Source organism: Larimichthys crocea, chromosome XXII, assembly GCF_000972845.2.
Source record: "Larimichthys crocea isolate SSNF chromosome XXII, L_crocea_2.0, whole genome shotgun sequence".
NCBI lineage: Eukaryota > Metazoa > Chordata > Actinopteri > Sciaenidae > Larimichthys > Larimichthys crocea.
The window spans coordinates 16,271,469-16,291,165 of record NC_040032.1 but is presented as its reverse complement, the minus strand read 5'-3'; the positions used below and the strand labels follow the sequence as shown (position 1 = coordinate 16,291,165).

General features: G+C 43.0%; 1 protein-coding gene across 1 annotated transcript in view; it reads right to left on the bottom strand.

Annotated features, from left to right (window-relative positions):
- Positions 1 to 1,934: 1,934 nt before the first annotated feature.
- The window catches only part of acaca (acetyl-CoA carboxylase alpha), a 32,123-nt gene continuing 14,360 nt past the window's right edge, over positions 1,935 to 19,697 (bottom strand). The window contains exons 29-54 of the mRNA XM_027273319.1: positions 18,803 to 18,946; positions 18,599 to 18,701; positions 18,390 to 18,497; positions 18,217 to 18,273; positions 17,871 to 17,915; positions 16,610 to 16,651; positions 15,800 to 16,015; positions 14,525 to 14,680; positions 14,204 to 14,428; positions 13,385 to 13,540; positions 13,142 to 13,288; positions 12,356 to 12,625; positions 11,945 to 12,042; positions 11,653 to 11,773; positions 11,389 to 11,499; positions 9,027 to 9,170; positions 8,804 to 8,924; positions 7,832 to 7,928; positions 7,221 to 7,317; positions 6,985 to 7,120; positions 6,728 to 6,905; positions 6,529 to 6,641; positions 5,839 to 5,993; positions 5,081 to 5,251; positions 3,819 to 3,955; positions 1,935 to 3,703 (exon numbers count right to left, since the gene is read on the bottom strand). Of these exons, the coding sequence (XP_027129120.1) occupies positions 3,577 to 3,703; positions 3,819 to 3,955; positions 5,081 to 5,251; positions 5,839 to 5,993; positions 6,529 to 6,641; positions 6,728 to 6,905; positions 6,985 to 7,120; positions 7,221 to 7,317; positions 7,832 to 7,928; positions 8,804 to 8,924; positions 9,027 to 9,170; positions 11,389 to 11,499; positions 11,653 to 11,773; positions 11,945 to 12,042; positions 12,356 to 12,625; positions 13,142 to 13,288; positions 13,385 to 13,540; positions 14,204 to 14,428; positions 14,525 to 14,680; positions 15,800 to 16,015; positions 16,610 to 16,651; positions 17,871 to 17,915; positions 18,217 to 18,273; positions 18,390 to 18,497; positions 18,599 to 18,701; positions 18,803 to 18,946 (3,475 nt within the window). The 3' untranslated portion in view covers positions 1,935 to 3,576. The remainder of the gene's footprint in view (positions 3,704 to 3,818; positions 3,956 to 5,080; positions 5,252 to 5,838; positions 5,994 to 6,528; positions 6,642 to 6,727; positions 6,906 to 6,984; positions 7,121 to 7,220; positions 7,318 to 7,831; positions 7,929 to 8,803; positions 8,925 to 9,026; positions 9,171 to 11,388; positions 11,500 to 11,652; positions 11,774 to 11,944; positions 12,043 to 12,355; positions 12,626 to 13,141; positions 13,289 to 13,384; positions 13,541 to 14,203; positions 14,429 to 14,524; positions 14,681 to 15,799; positions 16,016 to 16,609; positions 16,652 to 17,870; positions 17,916 to 18,216; positions 18,274 to 18,389; positions 18,498 to 18,598; positions 18,702 to 18,802; positions 18,947 to 19,697) is intronic.

Genomic DNA, 19,697 nt, shown 5'->3' with positions numbered 1-19,697 from the left:
ATGTGATTTTAAATTCAAGCATTTTGCAAAACTGTGTATAATATACTAAGGAAGACTTTTAAAAAGTAGTACTTAGACCACACTGAAGCGCAATTACAAGTTTGTTATAAAGAGCAGACTTAAAATCTTTGAGGTCTACTAAATTACAGCGTATGTAAATATAAATTACATTATGTTTATGTTGTAAAAGGATATAGTTTAACTTAATGAATGTAATAAAAATACTTTTTTTAAAAGTAAACATAATCAAGTATGAGCTTTATAACACTTCAGAACTTCAGAAAGTATTGAAGTATACAACTTGCATTATATTGCTATATACTTAATAGTAGCCTACTAATGACAAATTTAAATCACACTGATGACTGTTATATGGTTACGAGAAACAAATATTAAACACACTTTGGTATATTTTAGTTCTAGAAATGTATGAGGTGCCTTGAAGTCACAGATGCATCTGTTTCTACCCAAAACTACCCCACCCTCAACTCATAAGACACATATGAAAAATGTCTTAATGTGACCGGGCCTGCTGCACACTCCTTCCACTTGCAAAATGGTTGAAATGTAAAAAAGGCAGGCAGGCAGGCAGGCAGGCAGCGATGAGATGAGCTCTTCAGAATCCTCAGCCCGGAGAGAACTAGAACAGCTGGGGCCTGGCGCTCCCTCTGTGTCGGTTTACTCTTTGTCACGGGCAAAAGACTCTTGTTTTCAGGCAGTAATCAGACAGCCCTGGGGCTCTGTAAAGACCCTGTTCCCTTTTCATCTCAACTGTTGCATCCACCCTGCTAATTGGAATCCTGCAATTGGGTCACAGGCATTGTCTCTCAAGTGCTGTCAAGTCATTGAGACGCGTGAATGTGGAATTATGGGTTCCTCAGATGCATGATTGAGTCTCCCGTCTGCGCTATCTTAATGCCTCCATTTCAATCTCATCACAGACACTGATTTTCTCCCCGTTTTTCCATTAATATTTCTTGCTGTACCCGTCTCCATTTTTGTCACAGTTCTGCCTGAAACCAACAGTGAGTGACTACGACTCGGCAATCAGAGTAAAAATAATCGAAATTCTGTAAACATCAGCTTAGTTCCATTATGGTAACCTTAAAAATAGGTATTTTATTTGACCCAAAAAAAAAAAGACAAACAAAGCCACTCAAGACCGTTGATGCAACCCAATGTATTTGATTATAAATCAACACTTCTGATCCGCATTGTACACAGAGAAAGGACAACATTAAGTCATTTTTCTTGCAGGTTTCTGCGCAAACACTCCCAGTTCCCTCAACTCCTGTTGGTTGAGGAGGAACCGGATTCTGCAGTTTGTCAGTGATTAAAAGAAAGAAAGAATTAGCCAGCCTAGCATGCCACCACAAATGAGCAAAACCCTCTGGAGAGACCAGAGAGAACAAGCAAGGCACATTTCCAATTATAGCGCCAAATGACTCATTTTCTTATTGGACCTCCTATAATTGTGGTGGGTATTAGGTGCATGCAACTCAATTTGTCTTACATATTTGTTGGTAGGATGGTGAAAGAGTTGACAGAGCCATGGGGACGATATGAAAGAATTAGACAGACAAAAAAAAAAAAAAAGGATGGAGATAGATCCCTCAGTATTTGTTTGATCTGCTTCATCCTCCTTAATACTGTTGAAGTTTAAAAGCCAGGAAGAAAATGCCACTTTAATCATCTGTGGATTGAGGAATGGGAAGACTATCATTTTCGAGTAATCAGAAAATGTCTCTCCAGAGTAATAGACTTTGTTCTGACTGCTGGAATTAATGAGGCTCGCTGCGATGTTATCTGTCCGAGGATCATCAATATATAAAAATAACTGACAAATTAAATTACTGCTAAAAACCTGAGTTTGGTTCCATCGAAACGGAGATTTGAAAGTTTCCCCCCCTCCGCCCGACAAACACACTTCAGAATAAGTTGGGTAAGCTTTATTAAATCTGCAGACACATTTAGAGATCATCACTGTTAATTCATTCTCCATCCTTGTATGTAAGAAACAGCCAGTTACTTATAAAGCAACTGGACTACGTGTAAATACAGGCACATAAAAGGCACGGCATGGACCACGAAGCCAGTTCACATTGCTAACGTTGCTTTTTTTGTGCAGAGCATATGACCTTAGATCTAAAGGACTGAATTCAAGATTTACTGTTTTTTATTATCATCATGATTATGTTCTCTAGTCTTTAAAAAAAAAAAAAAGCATGATACAGTTGCCAGAATTCCCCCGTCTATTGGTAACAAACTCAAGTGAAGAAGTTACAAGCGAGTCAAACATTGTTTCAAAAAAAAAAGGATATTAAAAATAAGTAACATTTCATATACATAAAGTACAAACTTTAAATAGAATAGTTAATGCAGGATTACAGTTTAATATTAGACATGTAACATGTAAGTCCAGTGCACAGTAGCCTGTGTTCTCTCACAAATAGACATTTAATGATTTAACCATTGAATTGTCATAAATTCAAAAAATATTCCTCTGGTTAAAAAACAAACAAACAAATTAAAACCCACTTAACTTTCATGATTGGTTTTCAGAGCAAACATAATCAAAAAAGAAAAAAAAAAAGATATTTTTCTGAACAAGCACGCCGTTATCCACTCTGTGCGTAGTACCATTATTAATTTACACGACCATCACCATCACTCTGTGCGTATGTTTATGCATGTTAGATGCAGGTTTGATTCCGGGTGTAATATTGAGGAAACAGTAGAGCAGTAAAGTGCATCTAGAGCAGCGTGTGTGTTGTGTTTGTACTGTGTGAGTGAGAACAGAAGGGACAGCTGTGGTTTTTGTTGTGAGGCAGGCTGCCCATTTCTCACTGCAGGGCAACTGTGAAACAGTCGGGGTCTAAAAGGAGACCTTGTCCCTGCTCCCTGCTGGGCTCTCCTGCCTGTTAAGAGTGTCCCCCCCCCCCCCCCGTCTTTGTTCAGTAACTAAGTGCTCCCTACTTAGGAGTTTAAAAAACCCCATTTTCTTGCTGATGCCCCCTAGCAATGTGTTGTCATTGTCGAGTTGGTCATCAAAACACTTGCAAAAATCTTAACAAGCATATGTCACAAACCAAGATGCGTTTAAATATGACAACATCATTAAAAAGTGAATGTTGTGCGTGCTCCGGTTCAAATGGAGGCCACTGATTATCATGGAAGCATAAACATCCATTTGGGTCAACTGTGTAAACTCCAAACATATCATTACATATTAGTCACTAGTTTTTTTTTTTTTGTTTTTTTTGTCATTTTTCAAATTGCACCTGAATATGAAATACATGGATTTATCTAAACACAAGCGTACATGTAAGACCATTTACACAAAAAAAGCTATAATTGATGTCAGTCATCTGAACTCTTAGTGAGAATCATAGCCAATGATTCATCAGTAACCTGGCAGCTGCCAAGGGCCCTCACATTGGCTCCCTCCAGCCTCAGCTTCCGGCCGGGGGTCTCAGCCAGGAGGCAGGTGTGTGGCTGAGCCAGGCTCCTTGGCTGTGGATGTTTGGCCTGAGCAGTGCTTCACCCAGGCAGGGAAGGAGAGAGGCCTGGCTCCCACTAGGAGGAGGCCGACGTCTCCATGGTGGACAGGATACGTACCACCTCGGTTCTCTGCGTGGGCGAGATGTGCTGGGTCATGTGCACAATGGAATCCATGGCGACCTCTGGATTGGCTTGGACAAGGCTGGAAATGGGGAGAAAAAAAAAGGGGGTTGAAACAAAAGAAAACACGGCTTTACATGTGTTTGCTGACGGTGGGTTGATGATGGGTGAAAAGCGGCGCTGTTTAGCGTCATCACCTGCGTATCTGCTTGAGGATGTGATCTCGGCGGATGTACTTGATGTTCTCGTCGATGACGGACCTCGCGCCCTCTTCTTCAGCTAGTTGCCTCTCCAGCCATCCCACCACCTCTTCATTGTTATCCCACAGATAGGCCTGCATAATGGGAGAGGACGGGATTCAAAGTCTCATAGATAAACAAAGCCTAGAAATCACACTTTCTCATGAAAATATTGGATGAAATATATACAATATCATGAATAAAACAAATAAATATCATCGACAACAAAAAGAAATGAACGTCTTGTTGACTGGACCTGATAGGAACATTAGTATTCATGAGTGCTGGCATCTCCGATCCCAAACAAAGCCAGGCTGGAGGGCTTAGCAAAGATTTGGGGGCTGAGGGGTTTAATGGGCTCTTGCCTTTTTTATGAACAGTCCTGCTTGAGGTCCACAAGAACATTTAATGCCCTTATTAATCATTTTTAATCTGTTTGCTTTTAATTAAGAAACAGCGTGTTGCTCTCCTATCTGCACGTGCCAGGGCTGTGATTAATTGTGGCTTAAGACAGCCAGTCCTGATTGGGATAATATATGAGCTAACAAGAAGGCCACTTCTTAGGAGATCTCAAACGGCGGGCAGGCTAATGTCAACCCCGCGGCTGGTCCTCTGAGCCCCGAGACTGGGTCGGAAAGAGCGGCATTTATGCGTCTCCGAGGGATGTTTATTTTCATGAACTCCCAGTTATCGGTTCATCTGTATTAAATCATGATCATTTAATACGAACGCTTAGTACTTTTTTATTTATTTGGAAAAGAATGAGACGGCCTGTGATCATCTCCAGGAGCTATAAAAGGAGTTTACTACAATTTTATCAAAGAGTCTCCCTCGCTCAGTCATCACAAGACCGGGTATGATGACTTTGGATATGAGAAGATAGTAAAATCTTAAAATAAATTTGTACAAATTACAAGTCTGAGAATTTGCTTCATCACGGTCTTCTGTCTTGGTGTAAAACTGATTAAAACAGGCATCAGTAAGAAAGCTACTTGGCTGTGAGGATTTCTAGGAACTGAGCGTTTTTTCAAGTCCTTGAATTTAACTTCAAAGCTCCAAGAACCACAAACTGACCACTCAAATGAAGCTGTACTAGGAGCTCGAGCAGTAAAAACTGAATTTGAAAGATATATTAATTATGGTTTTCTACATTTTCCAGTGAGTAAATATTGAGATTATAAAGCAAAAAAAATGAAAAAAGTGATGCTTTGTGTTTTTACCTTGACCGCACCCTCGGCCTCCACGAACCAGCGGCGCAGCATCGCTTGGACCTGACCGTCTGTCAGCTCGCTGTTGGCCTCTTGGATCTTTCTCTTCACCGTCTCCTCCAGCAGCAGGCGCCGCAGACGCCAGTAAAAGAACTGACGGGACGTTTGCCATTCAAGGATGTCCTGATAAAAAAAAAAAAAGACAAGAGAAATGGAATTACTTTTATTAGAAGCTACTATCCTTTAACTTTTAAATATTGTAACTACATTTCATTTTTTTGTGAATTTAAAGGGGGATATGAATAATCAGATCTGACAATGTCATTTTAGGACCTGCTGTCACAGATTTCTCTTCTCACGCTCTTGACTCGAACATGCAGACCGGTACAGTTAGTAAATGATACTGTGTGTACAAAGCACCCTGCCTGCCATCCATCTGCCAAAGAGCCCTCTGGTCATGTGAGCAAAGTGAGTGTGTGTGGATGCTTGTATGTGAAAGATGGAACTGGGAATGTGCAGGATGAGATGGGGCCTGCCTGAGGCAGCTCTGCGCTTTCTAAGGTGATTGACCAGGGTCATCAGAAGACAATTATGAGGACGAGTCTCGCAGCCTGGTGAGACCAAACATTATTCACTAGGCAGGTGCAGCGGCAGCTAGACCGATATTCCCTTGCGGGCTTTTCAGGTTATTCACATACCGCGCGAGCTCATACTGCAGCAATACATGACACACAAGACAGCATTTAAAAAAAAAAAAAAAGAGCTCTCACCGTTATTACACCCTTCTCTTGCATGCGACCTGGTGTGTCGTGGAGGTCAGCGAACTGCACAGCAACCTGGTGGTAGATGGGCAGGAGAAACTCCTCACGCTCCTTCAGCTTGGTCTCCAGCTCTTTACGATCGGGAGGACTCAGCTCTGGGGTTCCTGTGAGGAAGAAATTGGGAGTTGAAGCACATAGCAGGCCTTTCCTTATAGACCCATTACTATCAAATCACATTCTACATGAGTATGTAGCTGTGAATTAACTCCCCACTAACAGCATTTTGTTTCAGAGCCCCCTAAACACCTGGCGGCGGTCACCAAAGACTGATTTCTGTCAATTTCAATCTGTATCTTCTCAAACCCTCCCCAGCACCCGCCGCCATTCCACCAGATCGCCCCAAAGCGCTGAGCCCACACAGCATCGGACCAAAGTTGCTCTGCGCCTGGAGCAAAATCAATAGGTTGTGCAGGAGAGACGAGGAGGGCCGATGATTGATCTGAACAGGCCGTGATTGACACGTCTCCCCGGGGAGAGCATCGAAGATGATACGATCAACACCAAGAAAGACAGAGAAAGCAGCACACATGCTCCCACCTGATAAATTGCTCCTTACTAAAATGAGGACAAGCCAGAAGGGGGGGAGGCAAAGACGCCCGAAAAGAGCTATAATTAGAATCGAAAGTGAAAGGAACATACCCAATTTTTCAGCCAAGCCCATGTAGACAGGATCTACTCTTCTCATGGTCTTCACTAGGTCCTTCCTCCTAAACTTGATCTCCACTGTTCCCTCGGGCTCCAACACTCCACCTCTGGGGACGAGAATGACTGAAGTGAACAAAAAAAGTGTGTTTTTGATAAAGATGACAGTTAATCTTTCCTTTCGTGTCCAACTCACCGGCTGTCCTTGTCAGCGTACATCTCCATGTGACGAGGGTTGATGGTTGGATCTATAACTACCCAGGATCCTCCCCTCAGCTCAGCCTGTGGGGGGATATAAACCAGCACCGGCTGCTGGTACTCCCTCAACCCGTCCACGATGTAGGCCCCGAACTTCAACACCTGGTCGTACATATCTAAGAAGAAGGAGAATTTCATGAGACACTGAATGGACTCCAAACCAGACTGGCTGATGACCATGGGAGGCAGACGTACCTTTCATTCCTCCAGAAAAGCCCCTCCAGTTGGCAAACACTATGAGAGGTAGGCCCTCCCTGTTCAGGTCCTTAATAGCCTGAGCTGTTTTGAAAGCAGAATCTGGGAACCACACCTGTCCTGCTTGCTGGATGATCTATATACACAAATCAGAAACAGCATTAGTGCCTGGGCATGTCAGAAATACTTGGATGTCAGCTTACACTTTAGTTATATCCACTGAGCGAGCCTTTTACCTTTGCTTCCGAGTCCAAATTGGCCGGATCGGCGGGGATGGAGAGCTCCACTGACCTGGTTTCCACGGCAACCACTCCAGTAGGTATTCCGCCAAGTCTGTGGAGAAAGGCCGTTCAGCGCTGACATCTACAAAATACCTTGACCACATTTATGGCGCAAACAAATCTGTTATTGGCAGTGTGTCATCTGGGTTTTAGTGTTTTACTGAGATGTTTAAGCTGCATTCACACTGGATCAGGTGCTGCGGTGGTGTGGGGGAGGCTGCTGGGGGTGTGTCTATTTGTGCTGAATGTAACCGCTGTGAAACAATGAGGAAATAACTTTTTATTTCGCCGATTAACCGGTTTTATCGATGCTGCCGCTCGCTCAAACTGTGAGCCAGACACAGATTTGGAAGCCGGACAGCCTCAGGTTTCCGGCTGACTGTTGAATGGTTTGACCAATCTGAGCGTTTGATTGGCGACCTTGGTGGTTTTTTCCAAAAAGTTGGATCCAGCTCAGCTTCTCCACCACAGGTGTTTTTTGGCAGACACACCCGCAACACTGTAGCCAAAACGGACAACCCCCCCACGCGCCGCAGTTCCCGGATCCTGCCTGAACGCGGTCTTACCTGGCTCTGCCTACCACCACACTCTGAGCCCAAGGCTGCATGATTTCCATGAAGGAACCATGGTCAAAGAAGCCATTCTGCCAGGAACCCTTTGGAGCTGTACACAGAGAGGAGCGAAAACAGTGTCACATCAGTGAGTGAAACAGGAAGGAGAGCGGAGTTAATTAATGAAAGTTGGAAATGATTCAGTTCTGTGACTCTCTTTCCATTGTGTTCTCAAAAACCCCTGACTTTATTCCTCATGCGGTCCGAGCTTGTGTGTTTTTTTTTTCTCCTCTCAGAAACTGTAATCTTGGCAGCAACCATGATGGATGACTGTATAAGGAGGCTTGCTCAGCTCTTTTTCTGCCTGCACACCCTGACAAACATGCCCAGCCTATGAGGTTACCATTCAATTAAGCCTCGCCACTCATCACTACCAGACACGTTGACTCGCTTCCAACGTGGTCCCCCCACAATCTTCTGTCCCAAGCTGTAATTACACTGATGTGGAACCTGCTGAAGTCCTGACCCGCAGTGTAAAACACACCGGATCTATTTTAGTGCCATCTTCATCTTGCCTTTAGCAGCGAGACGTCGGATTTCAATGTTCAGCTCTTAGTTTCTTAATAGTCTCGCTCTGGTAATGAATTATTCCGACCTTTAATCTATGGGATGTGATGCAGAAATGATAAATCTTTATATTTACTGTAAATAACACAAAGCAAAACAAAAATAATGCAGATACAGCATTCTGGATGAAAATGATTAGTAGAGGAAATGAGCGAAAGTGAAAGTGCATAAATCATCATCGTAGTTGCAACCCGGATGCTATTTAAGGCAATACAACTAGCACAAGACTTTGACGTCTCAAAATGTTTGTTTTGTCCAATCAACAATTAGAAATATGAAGATATTAGTTTAGAGTGATATAAAAACAGATGCCCAATGTTTGGCACTTCTGCTTAACAGTAACCCAGGCGAGACACTCACTCTGGCTGGGACGCCCCGCTAACATCCAGCGAGGGTCGTAGGGAGCCTTTGTAGGCACAAACTCCACCGGCCGATCTATGGGATCCTTGGAATGGACGATAGGCACCGGACTAGATTTGCACTGAAGAGCAGAAACATGGTTATTTTACAATGACAAAACCAACATAAGCTCTAAACTGAAATGGAATAATCCATCTTGTTCGAAACAACAGCTAAACATTACCATGGGCATGTAGGACAGCCACTGCAGAAGTGTGAAGACTCCCTCAAAGTCGTCACAAACGGTGCAGTGGGTCACGCCGTTGTTGTGCATGATTTGGATTCCACCAAGCTGGTTGTTGGATGTGTAGACTTCTCTACCCAGCACCTGAAGTGGGGAAAAGGGCAAATGGTGTGGAAACAGTGAGGTAAAAATAATATTTCTCTGTTAAATCTCAGACTGATATTTGATTCTAGGCATGCACCATAGAAGTATATGTTTTGAGGATGCAAACAGGAAGTCACGGACAGCAGAAAACTATGGAAACACTGCTCTTAAAAACAGGAGCAGCAGTTTTCTGCTCAGTTTAACTCCGGGTGGATTTACCCTTTAAAAGCCTCCTCTCTCTGGCCTCCGATGGAGGCAACAGAGTTAATCCACTGCTCATGTTGTGCAACCTTGGCCCGACAACAGTAGGTCTCGTCGCCGGGCTTCTGGTCTGGGGGAGCTGTGGATCAATGAGATCGCACACAGACACAGACATGCTGGGTAACAGCAGGGACACTGTCTTTACACGGCCCCGCTGCCTTGTCAATACAGGTGATCAGCGGCTAGAAATGTCTCTACCACAGCGGTCACAGGTGGGTGGCAGCACCTGCCACTCTTCCGGGGGGATTTTCTAACAGATGGCGTGAATAAAAAAACAGAATTCATTCAAACTGGCTTACATGCCTGTTTTGTTGTCATGTGTATTTAGAATCCTACCGGTTGTGAGAGAGGCTGTTATATAAGGCTGAGATGGAAGCCACCAAACCATTTTTACCTTCAAACCTGCCCCTATGCCAACCTGAAGCCATAAAATCTCACTCCCAGCCCACCTTATTTTCATAAGCAGCCCAGAACAGGTGGCAGGGCCCTGACATGGTTCCATAAAAAAATCAGAGAGGAGCTCAATCCCTACCCTCAGCTTTCACCTTTTCAGCCATCATTTACTTTCTTTATTACCATTAATGGTTATGTATCTGGCTACAAATCTAGGGCACTCTCCTAAAGCTGTCAGGAAAGCCTGCGGCCCCAAGAAACATTGCAGTCACCTTGACATACACAAAACCCCTGTGCCTCCGGCCATCGCCGGCTTCATTAAGATTCCACAGCAGAGAGAAGAGGAGGGGATATAGGAGGAGGAACAGAGGGAGATGGCTGGGAGGAAGAAAATGAGGGGCAAACTGGATGTAACAGCTCACTGGGGTATTTGCGCTAGTAGTTACTATCCACTCCCCATGAAAATATGAGAGCTTTCCAGCAGCTAATGAAATGATGATCTCTGGGTGGCAGCCTCCTGCTCTCCATTAAGTTTCAGTTAATAGCCAGGAAACCACATGATAAACGAGCAGGAAAAAAAAAAAACGATCCTATTTCTCGTCTGTGTTGCTACTGAAAAATCAGTGAAAATACACACAACCGATTGTAAACAAAGAATATATTGCGATATATCACCCGCACAGTCGACACTTGTCAGCAAACGTCGCTAGCTGTGTCTGTGGGGGGGAGTGGGCGTATAAACAGTGGGACCATCGAAAAACAATTGAGCTCCCAGCAAATAGGTATGCCATCATCGCGCCATTTGCATGATTTGTCATGTTGCGATCTGTCATCTAATTTGAAATGGAGTCATCTTAATGCACTGACAAGGACAGAGAATGGAAAGCAAGACAAGGGGAGGTAGTGAAGCGTGCGCACACACACACACACACACACACAGACACACACTCACACCAATCAACTGCATGCAGAAAACAATCTGCCTCAGCAAAACTTTTCATTTTGATTAAAAACAAATGATATGGGTGTCCTGCACTGCAGCCTCCGGCGTGTCACTCCATTTCTATGCAAATACAACTTCATGGTTCACTTTCAATTATTCCACTGTGAGTGGCAGGCGGGCCTGTGGCTGGGATCGGGAAAGGGAATCCTAGTAGAACAGAACGAGGCAGGAGGAGGCCTGATCGCTGAGTTGGAACAGCACCAAAAATCATAGATTACTTTTTTTTTTTATATTTATTTTCTTGTTTTCTTTAATTTTTTTTAAAATATAAAGCACACACTGTACTACTCTGTGGTTTAATATTTCAGAATCTAAAGATTGAAGCACATAGCTCCATCATTCCCAGTTTGCTCTTTCTCCTAGATTAGCAGAAAAATACTAATGAGCATTTATAGTGAACTGCTCATTAAAATGCAAATGCATCAATCGTGTGAATTTAGCGAAAACTCATTTGGTGCTTGTTCATTGTTGCAGGAAGAGCACGGTGCACACACAGTCAACAACATTGTCTTCTGTTGTGCTGTTACTAAAATATGCATTACTCTGTAGATAATGTGTTACCTTGTTGAGTGCTCCAGCTCCAGTAAGAATAATATGAGAGTTGTCCACTTGAATGGTTCTCTGCCCGAGCCTCACCAAATAGGCCCCGATTCCTATGGCTCTGCATGTGACCTTCAGGACAAGACAATCACGTTAAGGCTTCGAAATACGTGTAAAGTAACCAAGATGCATCAATTCTTTGTTTCTTCAAAGATCACGCAAGTATACAGCTCGGAGGCCAAGAGGGAGGCTGCATGTACACAAGTGTGTCCACTTCAGTCTCACCAGGTTCATGGTGATGATCTCCTCGTAAGCCAGAGAGGATTCTCCGGCAATCATTCCAGACCCTTTCAGATTCTCCACACCCAGCCCTTCGTCTTTTCCTATGATGTCGGTGATCTTGTACCTGCATGGCGACACATATATTCACTCAAAGCCAGACGTGGCCCTCCAACAGGCTTCTCCTTCCATTGTCACCCTCTGTTGTAATCTCACATGCGTGCTTGACTGACACTACAGCATCTACAGCAGATTCATCTCCTCACGTACTCATATGTAAGAAGAAAAAAAATAATACCTGGATTCTCCCTCATCTTCCACATGTTCACAATGCACGGAGTTCAGGGCTGAAACTTTCTTGTAATCCTGAGGTGTGAGGTAGAGATACTTGAAGCCCTGCAGGGGAGATATAGCAATAGTGCTTAGTTATAGTAGCAGCAAAGGAAAATGTAATCTTTTGAAATGCAGGAAAAGAAAAGAATAGAAAAAAGGTCCAGAAATCAGATTAAAAAATAAAGAATACGCTGATATATATGTTATATATTATAGAAATAATAAAACGGAACAGCTACCTGATGGATGTCTAAAGTAATGAAATCCATTATGAGGACAATGCATCAGATACACACACAAAATTACACAAAATTTTGTAAGACAAGCACACAAATACTGTAATACTAAAAAAAAAAATACTAGTTTGCTGGCTGACCTTATAGGGGTCAGCTGGATCTTGCCAGGCCACGTGGAACATGTGTCTGATTTCCTCTGCCAGCCCGATGCGGGCGCCGCTGTTGGCTGCGATGTAGATCCGCGGGATGCCGCTCTCGCGGGCCATCTCTGACGCTCGCAGGAACAGCACGTCCTCCTGGGGCCCGAATGAGCCAATCTTGTGCGTGATGTCATTACTTATGACGATGATCTCGCGTCCCGCCGGATATTCTGGCGTGCGCAGGGTCATCCGCCATGCCACCATACCAATCTGGATAGACAGATAAGAGAGGCACTTTTAATACAATAAATATTGAATATCTATAAATATTGTACCATAAATATACTGTAAATCTTCATATTTTACTGTTTTTGGAGCCCTATCCTCTGACCTTGGTTACTATAGTAATGATCAGAAGTCTGTGTCTCTTGCAAACACCTAACACTGTCCCTACAGTGACCTCAGGACCTGTGTTCACCCTGTGTAACACCCATATGTGGCACGCTACAACAGAAAATTCCCTTACAGCGTCGAGGTCAAGAGATTATTGGTTCAAATAGAAATCACTAGACGCAGGTATTATTTCTCATTGCACTTTCAATGATAAATGAAGCATTGCCATACAACTAAAAAAGTATTTAACAAGCACCGAAGAAACCAGCCAAAGAAACACAGAGACACCTACAGTGGAAAAGAGAAATTGCATGTTTTAAAAGAGGAGGTGGGGAGATTTCTAAATAAATGGGTGTTATTTTCTGTATTCATGTATCAAATAAACAAACTGACCTCGTTGCCCCCTGGCAGTCGGTTCATCTGCACCAGCTGACCTTGGGCGTCGAGAACCAGCTCTGTGAATGTGAGCAGCTCAGAAGGGAGGGGGCATCTGGGTAGGTGGGCGAAGGCCTGGCTGGAGTGCCACAGCTTTTTTAGAGCCTGGGAAAAGAAACATAAAAATTTGGTCAATCAGCATTTCCAATCATGAGCTAACCACAATGACCAAGATGTGAGTTATTTCGTTTTGTGTAGTACCTGTCTGAACATTTCTGGGAAGTCGTAGACGTAGGTGGTGCCCAGAGACTGTGCCTGGAAGCGCTTCGACTGCAGCAGATCCTTGGTGACATACGGGGTGTTGATGAGCATGCCATGCAACGGACCCTGCTTGTCTCCATATGCTTGGAACATGATCTGAACGAGGAGCGACAGAGAGAGTCACTTTACAGAGACACTGACCTCTTCAACAACCTTGCAAAATATCACGAGTTTTGAGAATGATGATGATAAGGATAACGAGCATCTGTCGTACCAACTGCCACAGCTTTAACCTGATGTAAAAATCCCTTGTTCTATGACACTGTGAGCACATTCACACAGAAGCACAAGTCAGATGTTGAAAAAACATTGCACACAGTGTGTGCTTAGAGAAGACATTTCACAAGTTCAATCGCAACAGAGAGACATGTGAAATGTGCACCAGCATCATTTCCCTTTATTTCTATATGTAGGTTTTACTGAAGCCCATCGGTTATTCAACATCCACTTGCTTGAATGGATGGATGTGAGAATGGAGAGAGAGAGATGGCTGGATAAAGTATAACTCACCTGATCAGCTGCGAGGAGAAAGAATATTACTAAAAGAATTGTCCACCAGGCTAAGGGCATGACACCATACTGGAGCTCTTCTCCAAATCAATAAATCTTACAGATTTTATATACTACTGTTAAAAAAAAACAAACTTTACCAAAGAGGCTGCAAAATTGCATTTTGGGAACTGAGGTCTCCAAGATGGAGCTGAAGCCCTTTGCCTGTGACAATTAGCAGATGAGATGGAAGATGTATGAGTGCCCCACCTGTCGGTCTTTGGGCCCCACCTGTCCCGTTCGGGAATCAGTGACCTCCTTGTACAAGCTGATGTCTAGATAGTAGCCCGATTCATTTGTGAGGAAGAGGCGGATGGGGATTTGCTTTCCTGTTGGAGTCAGGCGGATGTTGATTTTCAGCTCGGCCTGCAGGACGCGCAGCTTCCACAGACGGCTGCCGTAACGCATCACCATGGAGCGCACGGACTCCTCGATCTGAAGTTTGGAAAAGGTAAACACATTATTAACAGCGTGCGCTGTGGACAGACAAGTGCATCCGAGATGCAAGTGTGTGATTTTTTTTTTACAAACCTTTGATGGGTCCATAATGACTGTGGGGACAAAATTGAGGAAGATGTGATTGCAGTCGGTCCGTACAGTTGTGTTGTTGAAAGCCACCTCCAGCTCATCCATGGCTTCCAGCAGCAGACGCTCTGCCTCATTGTGAAGGTATTCAAAAGAGGCCTCCTAGCGAAGGAAAAACAGAACAAAAACAGCTGTAAACAGAGGCCGAGTACAGTCAAATAAAAGACATAAAGCTCAAAACCTCGATCCCCTATGTTGAAAATACAAGAAAAATTTGAAGATACAACTACATGTAGCTTTTATTTTTTTAAACATCTTGAAAATGTGCTTTTTAATAGCTAGCATTTTGCCAACAATGACTGAAGATGGAACCAGCAAGCACAAGGTTGACTGAAGCTCAGCTGTTATTGGAGTAATATTAATAATATTTGATGACAGGCTGAAATTTGATCGCCAGGTTAGCTCGGTCGTGGAAAAATAGCTTTTTATCATTTGAGGATTTTATCGAAAGTAAAAGGATACCTGCCATGTAAAGATCTGGAGACTGTAATCCATGCTTTTATTAATATGAGATTAGATTACTGCAACTCGCTTTACTTTGGCCTGGACCGCTCACTCCTACACTGCCTGCAGCTGGTACAGAATGCTGCTGCCCGTCTCCTTACCTGCAAATGCAAGCCTGACCACATATCCCCTGTCCTGGCGTCACTACACTGGTTACCGGCTGCTTTTAGAATAGATTTTAACATTTTATTGTTTGTTTTTAAAGCTTGTAATGGCTTAGCTCCCCAGTATTTAACCGAGCTTCTTCATATCCACATCCCCGCCAGAACACTGAGATCCTCTAGCCGGCTGCTACTGGTTGCCCCTAAATTAAAACTAAAAACCAAAAGGTGACCGAGCCTTTGTGGCAGCGGCCCCTAGACTCTGGAATAATTTGCCCTGGCACATCCGATCTGCCGGATCATTTGAGGTTTTTAAATCCTCCCTAAAAATGCACTTTTTCTCCCTGGCTTTTAATCAAACTTAAGTATCTTAGCATTTGTCTTAACCCGTTGTAATTATGGCACTTTATGTATTATATGTATATTATTTGTATCAACCTGTACAGCAATTTGGTCAATCTCAGTTGTTTTTAAATGTGCTTTATGAATAAAGTTTGAGTTGAGTTATTGGAGCACAGATGAAAAGGGGTGGGACAAGTTCAATTGTTTTAGAAAAATCAAAACATTTGAAAACAATTCGGAAAAAAAGCGTGTGCAAAAGGTTCCTTCTTCTTACCTTCGTGACCAGATCAGAGTGGCGGATAATGGCTCGCACAAAGAAACGGTAGTCCGTAACCTCTGTGCCCACCTCCACGCGGGCTGCACCCAGGTACAGGTGCATCTTGTGGTTGGCGCACGGGATGGCAGTTAAGGCGAAATTGCGCATGCGGTTGAGCTCCAACTGGAAAGCGAGCGCCGGCTCTAGATGACGATAGATCCTGTCCTCTTCGAACTATTGAGAAGCAGACAGGGCACAGTCACAAACAAGAAGCACAACACTATACATTTTTTAAATGGTTCCTGAGGAACTTTTTTACAAGATTTCCCTGCCATCGTCTCTTCCATTAACAGAAGTAGTTCAAATTGGCAATTTCAGGAGTGTGGAGTTGATACCAGAGGAGAAAGATGCCTGTGAGCCACACACACTGTATTAAGTCAATAAAATCATGAGCAATCTCGATCTCAGAAAGCTGCTAATGGATGTCATTTCTCTTAAATGGGAGACATAATTAAATAGTTCATTACTTTAATGAGTTTTGGTGGTGTTATTGTAGGGGAAACTATCGGGGGTAACGGAGAGGAAGAGCCATCGCTGATTGTGACAGAGTGAAATTCAGCACTGCTAAGGGGGTGAAAAGTTTTTTTTTTTCTTACCACCTCAGCATGGTTTTAAATGGTCTATCAGGAAAACCTATCAGTGTTTTATTTTTTTAATTTGTGTGTTAATTTGCATTTACATCGAGCACATATGAGCAAACTTTGGTCAAACGTTAAAGAGTTAAAAGTGATGATTTGACACAGTTGTTGGTAATGTGTAGATACCCACCTTATCTCTGGCGCGGAATGTGAAAAATTTGGGGAATTCTCTCTGTGTGAGATGAAGATAGAAAGAACAAGAAGAAATCAGCGACATGTCCATAACAAAAAAAAACCAAAACATGGCTGTAAGCATAGCAGTGTTAAGAATAGCAAATTAGTTAGACATGCGTCGACTATAAATCTAACCACAGCAGGGGACAATCAGCTATTCTGGGCTTACAGCAGTAAGTATGGAGTGTTATGCAGTGATGATCAGTTGTACATGTAGAGAGAATCGGGGAATCACTGTGTATTCGTTCACTAACCCATGCTAATACATAAAACATTCCCTTTTTTTTTTCCTGGGGACATTTGATCCTCTGAATAATGCCTCATTTGACATTATCAGATGAAGTGTCCCACTTGCCAAAACAATGCCAGACCAATCGGAGATGCTCTCGTCAGCTTACAGCCGACGCGAAGACAAGAGCGCCGCACCGGTGCACACGCTGGAAACCTCTGCAGCCGTGATTTGACACCGCGATTACACATCAACTCCACTATAGTTAAGTGAAGCGAGGAAAGAAAAAAAAAAAAAGGAATATAAATTTTAGGGTGAGGAAGCAGAATGGTGCAGACCGCTAACAAAAAAACAAACAGAACAAGGTCACATAATGACGGTGACACCGCTTAACATGATTAGGACTCTTCAGAGACCGTGGTGCCATCAAAAGAAAAATCAATGCCTATTGTCAATGATGACGAAATGACAGCAGAGGCGAAAGAACGGGGGGCATTTCCCTGTCATTATCGCCATCATCTGAATGCTGGTGGGCGTTTTGTTGATAATGGGTCAACCCTGGAAAGATAAATGCAGTCCTGAGCACTGCAGCACAATAGACAATATATCAGAAAACTGCCATGATTGGGGGTTCAGTTCCTGGTTCTGGGGTTTTAATGATTGTGGCTCAAAAAACAAATGAAAAACAAGCCATCCCAAGTCTTTGCTAATCCAGAACAATGGGGTGTTAAGGTTACTTTTATTTAAGCTGGTGTCGAATAAGCTCAGTCTTGAAAGTAGTTGCAGGACACCATGGCTTGCAATGAAAAGATGACTGCTAGATAAAATCCATATGGGAATACCAGTACAATCTTTTGGTGTAATTAAGTATTTGAAAAACAGATATGCTGCAAATGACTGCATGGTCGGGGCATGTTTAAACATTGATACTTGTACAATAAATCAAATCAAAAGAGCCACCCGTCCCCATTTCCACTCCTCTACTTACATGAAACCTTTGGTCCACCTCACAGTTGACTTGCTTCCTGAAATCCTGTCATCATAAATGCAGCAAAAAGCAAGGCATGCAGAAAGAGATACAGACAAAACAGGATAAGAAAAGGAATTTCAGATGCAAATTATTACACAATAATGTCATTCCATGTAAACGACCTTATAAATATTAGTAATTACAAAAAAAGATAGACACAGACACAGGACAATTCATTTGTAACATTTTGAAACATGCTATTCAAAACTGCTGAACTGGTGACATGCATGGCAGCAGCTTGTGGAGAGATAGTTGACTTAGTATTATTATTAAGTCATTAGGTAAATATTAATTAGACCCTTACCTTCTGAGCCACAAGGAAAGTCAGCCTACGGATTCCGTGTTCAAACAGCAGCGATTTCTGGAACGGGGAAAAAAAAAAAAAAAGCAGGATGAGAAAATCTTTCTGAGCCATGTCAAACATTTAACTTTGATGAAATCGAGAGAAATAAATGTCTCGTCGTAGACCGCTCCCACCTTTGACTGAGTGAACTCTCTAAAGTTGGCTGCAAGGCCGTCATCGTCGATGTCGCTGTCGGTCTTTATAGCCACATTCAAGATATGGATAGGCTCGTCCTGGACACTCTGGATGACAAAGTAAAGACACGTTGTTTTTTTATTTTTATTCTGTGGCACACAGTAATACAGGCCAATGCCAGTAATCATCAGAAGCCTGTTCTTGTCACCTTGTTGTCCTCTTCGCCATACAGGACAGGATTACCTCCCTCTGGGAAGGTTGGACTTGGGGGAGGAGAGTCGGAGAAGCAGCTCAACACGTCTGCGATGTTCCTGTAGGAAAATTATACACGGCGTCACTCACACTTCCAATTTTATCTCCACCTACAGACGACATATATCCAATTTAGGAACTATTTTATAGATGTACTGACCTTGTGAACTCCTGGAAGGAGCGGAAAGCGACCATGGCTCCCATGCGCTGACAAGGTGGTGTAAAAGATGTGTCAAGCAGAACGTCACTGACGCTGGCTACATGCACCATGCCGTAGTGGTTTAGGTTAGACGAGAATGACATCCTAGGGTGTCGACAGAGAGCAATTACATTGGGAATCTGCCGTAACACTAGAATGACTCTGACAACGTGCCCCATCCACCTTTAAGAATCTCACAACAGTTTCTGATGATTCTCAGTTTTTCCAGCAGCTTGAGGAGCCGTGATAGATGAATTCATACGAAAAAGACTTGAGCCTCATGTGTTAATTCTTTTTAAATTAAAAAAAAAAGAAAACTGAGTGAGGTTCCAATTATCAAAAGCAAGTAGGAACAAAATTACCATTACACAGAGTGTGTTAACAAAGTGAAAATATACAGTACATTTGGGCTTTGACATACCACGTGTTAGTCAAATTGCAACAAATAAAATATTCCTTTTACATGAACAATTAAAGATAAAACCACCAGAAAGACCCTTCAAAAAAAAAAAAAAAAGGTTCACGTTTCATTTTTTTGGGGTGTTAGTTTTACGATTGTAAGAAGCTGTCCCAGGTGTTACACCCACTGAAAGCACTAGAAGACATTTTGTGTGTCAAACCTGTCAACAGTTTCCGAATCTGAGCCATTTCTCTTCTCAGCATTATCATCCTTAGATTTACTAGCTTGTGCGTTAAGGTCCTGGGGTTTAGTTTCCTGAAATTTAGTGTCCGTGGCTTTTACAATGTCCGGGAATGGAGTAGACATTCTCCTAGCAGGACAGGTCACAGGATTCAGTTCAGGAGATTTGCACTTGTGTACAACATTTCCTCCCAACATGCCGTTTTAATAAACTTA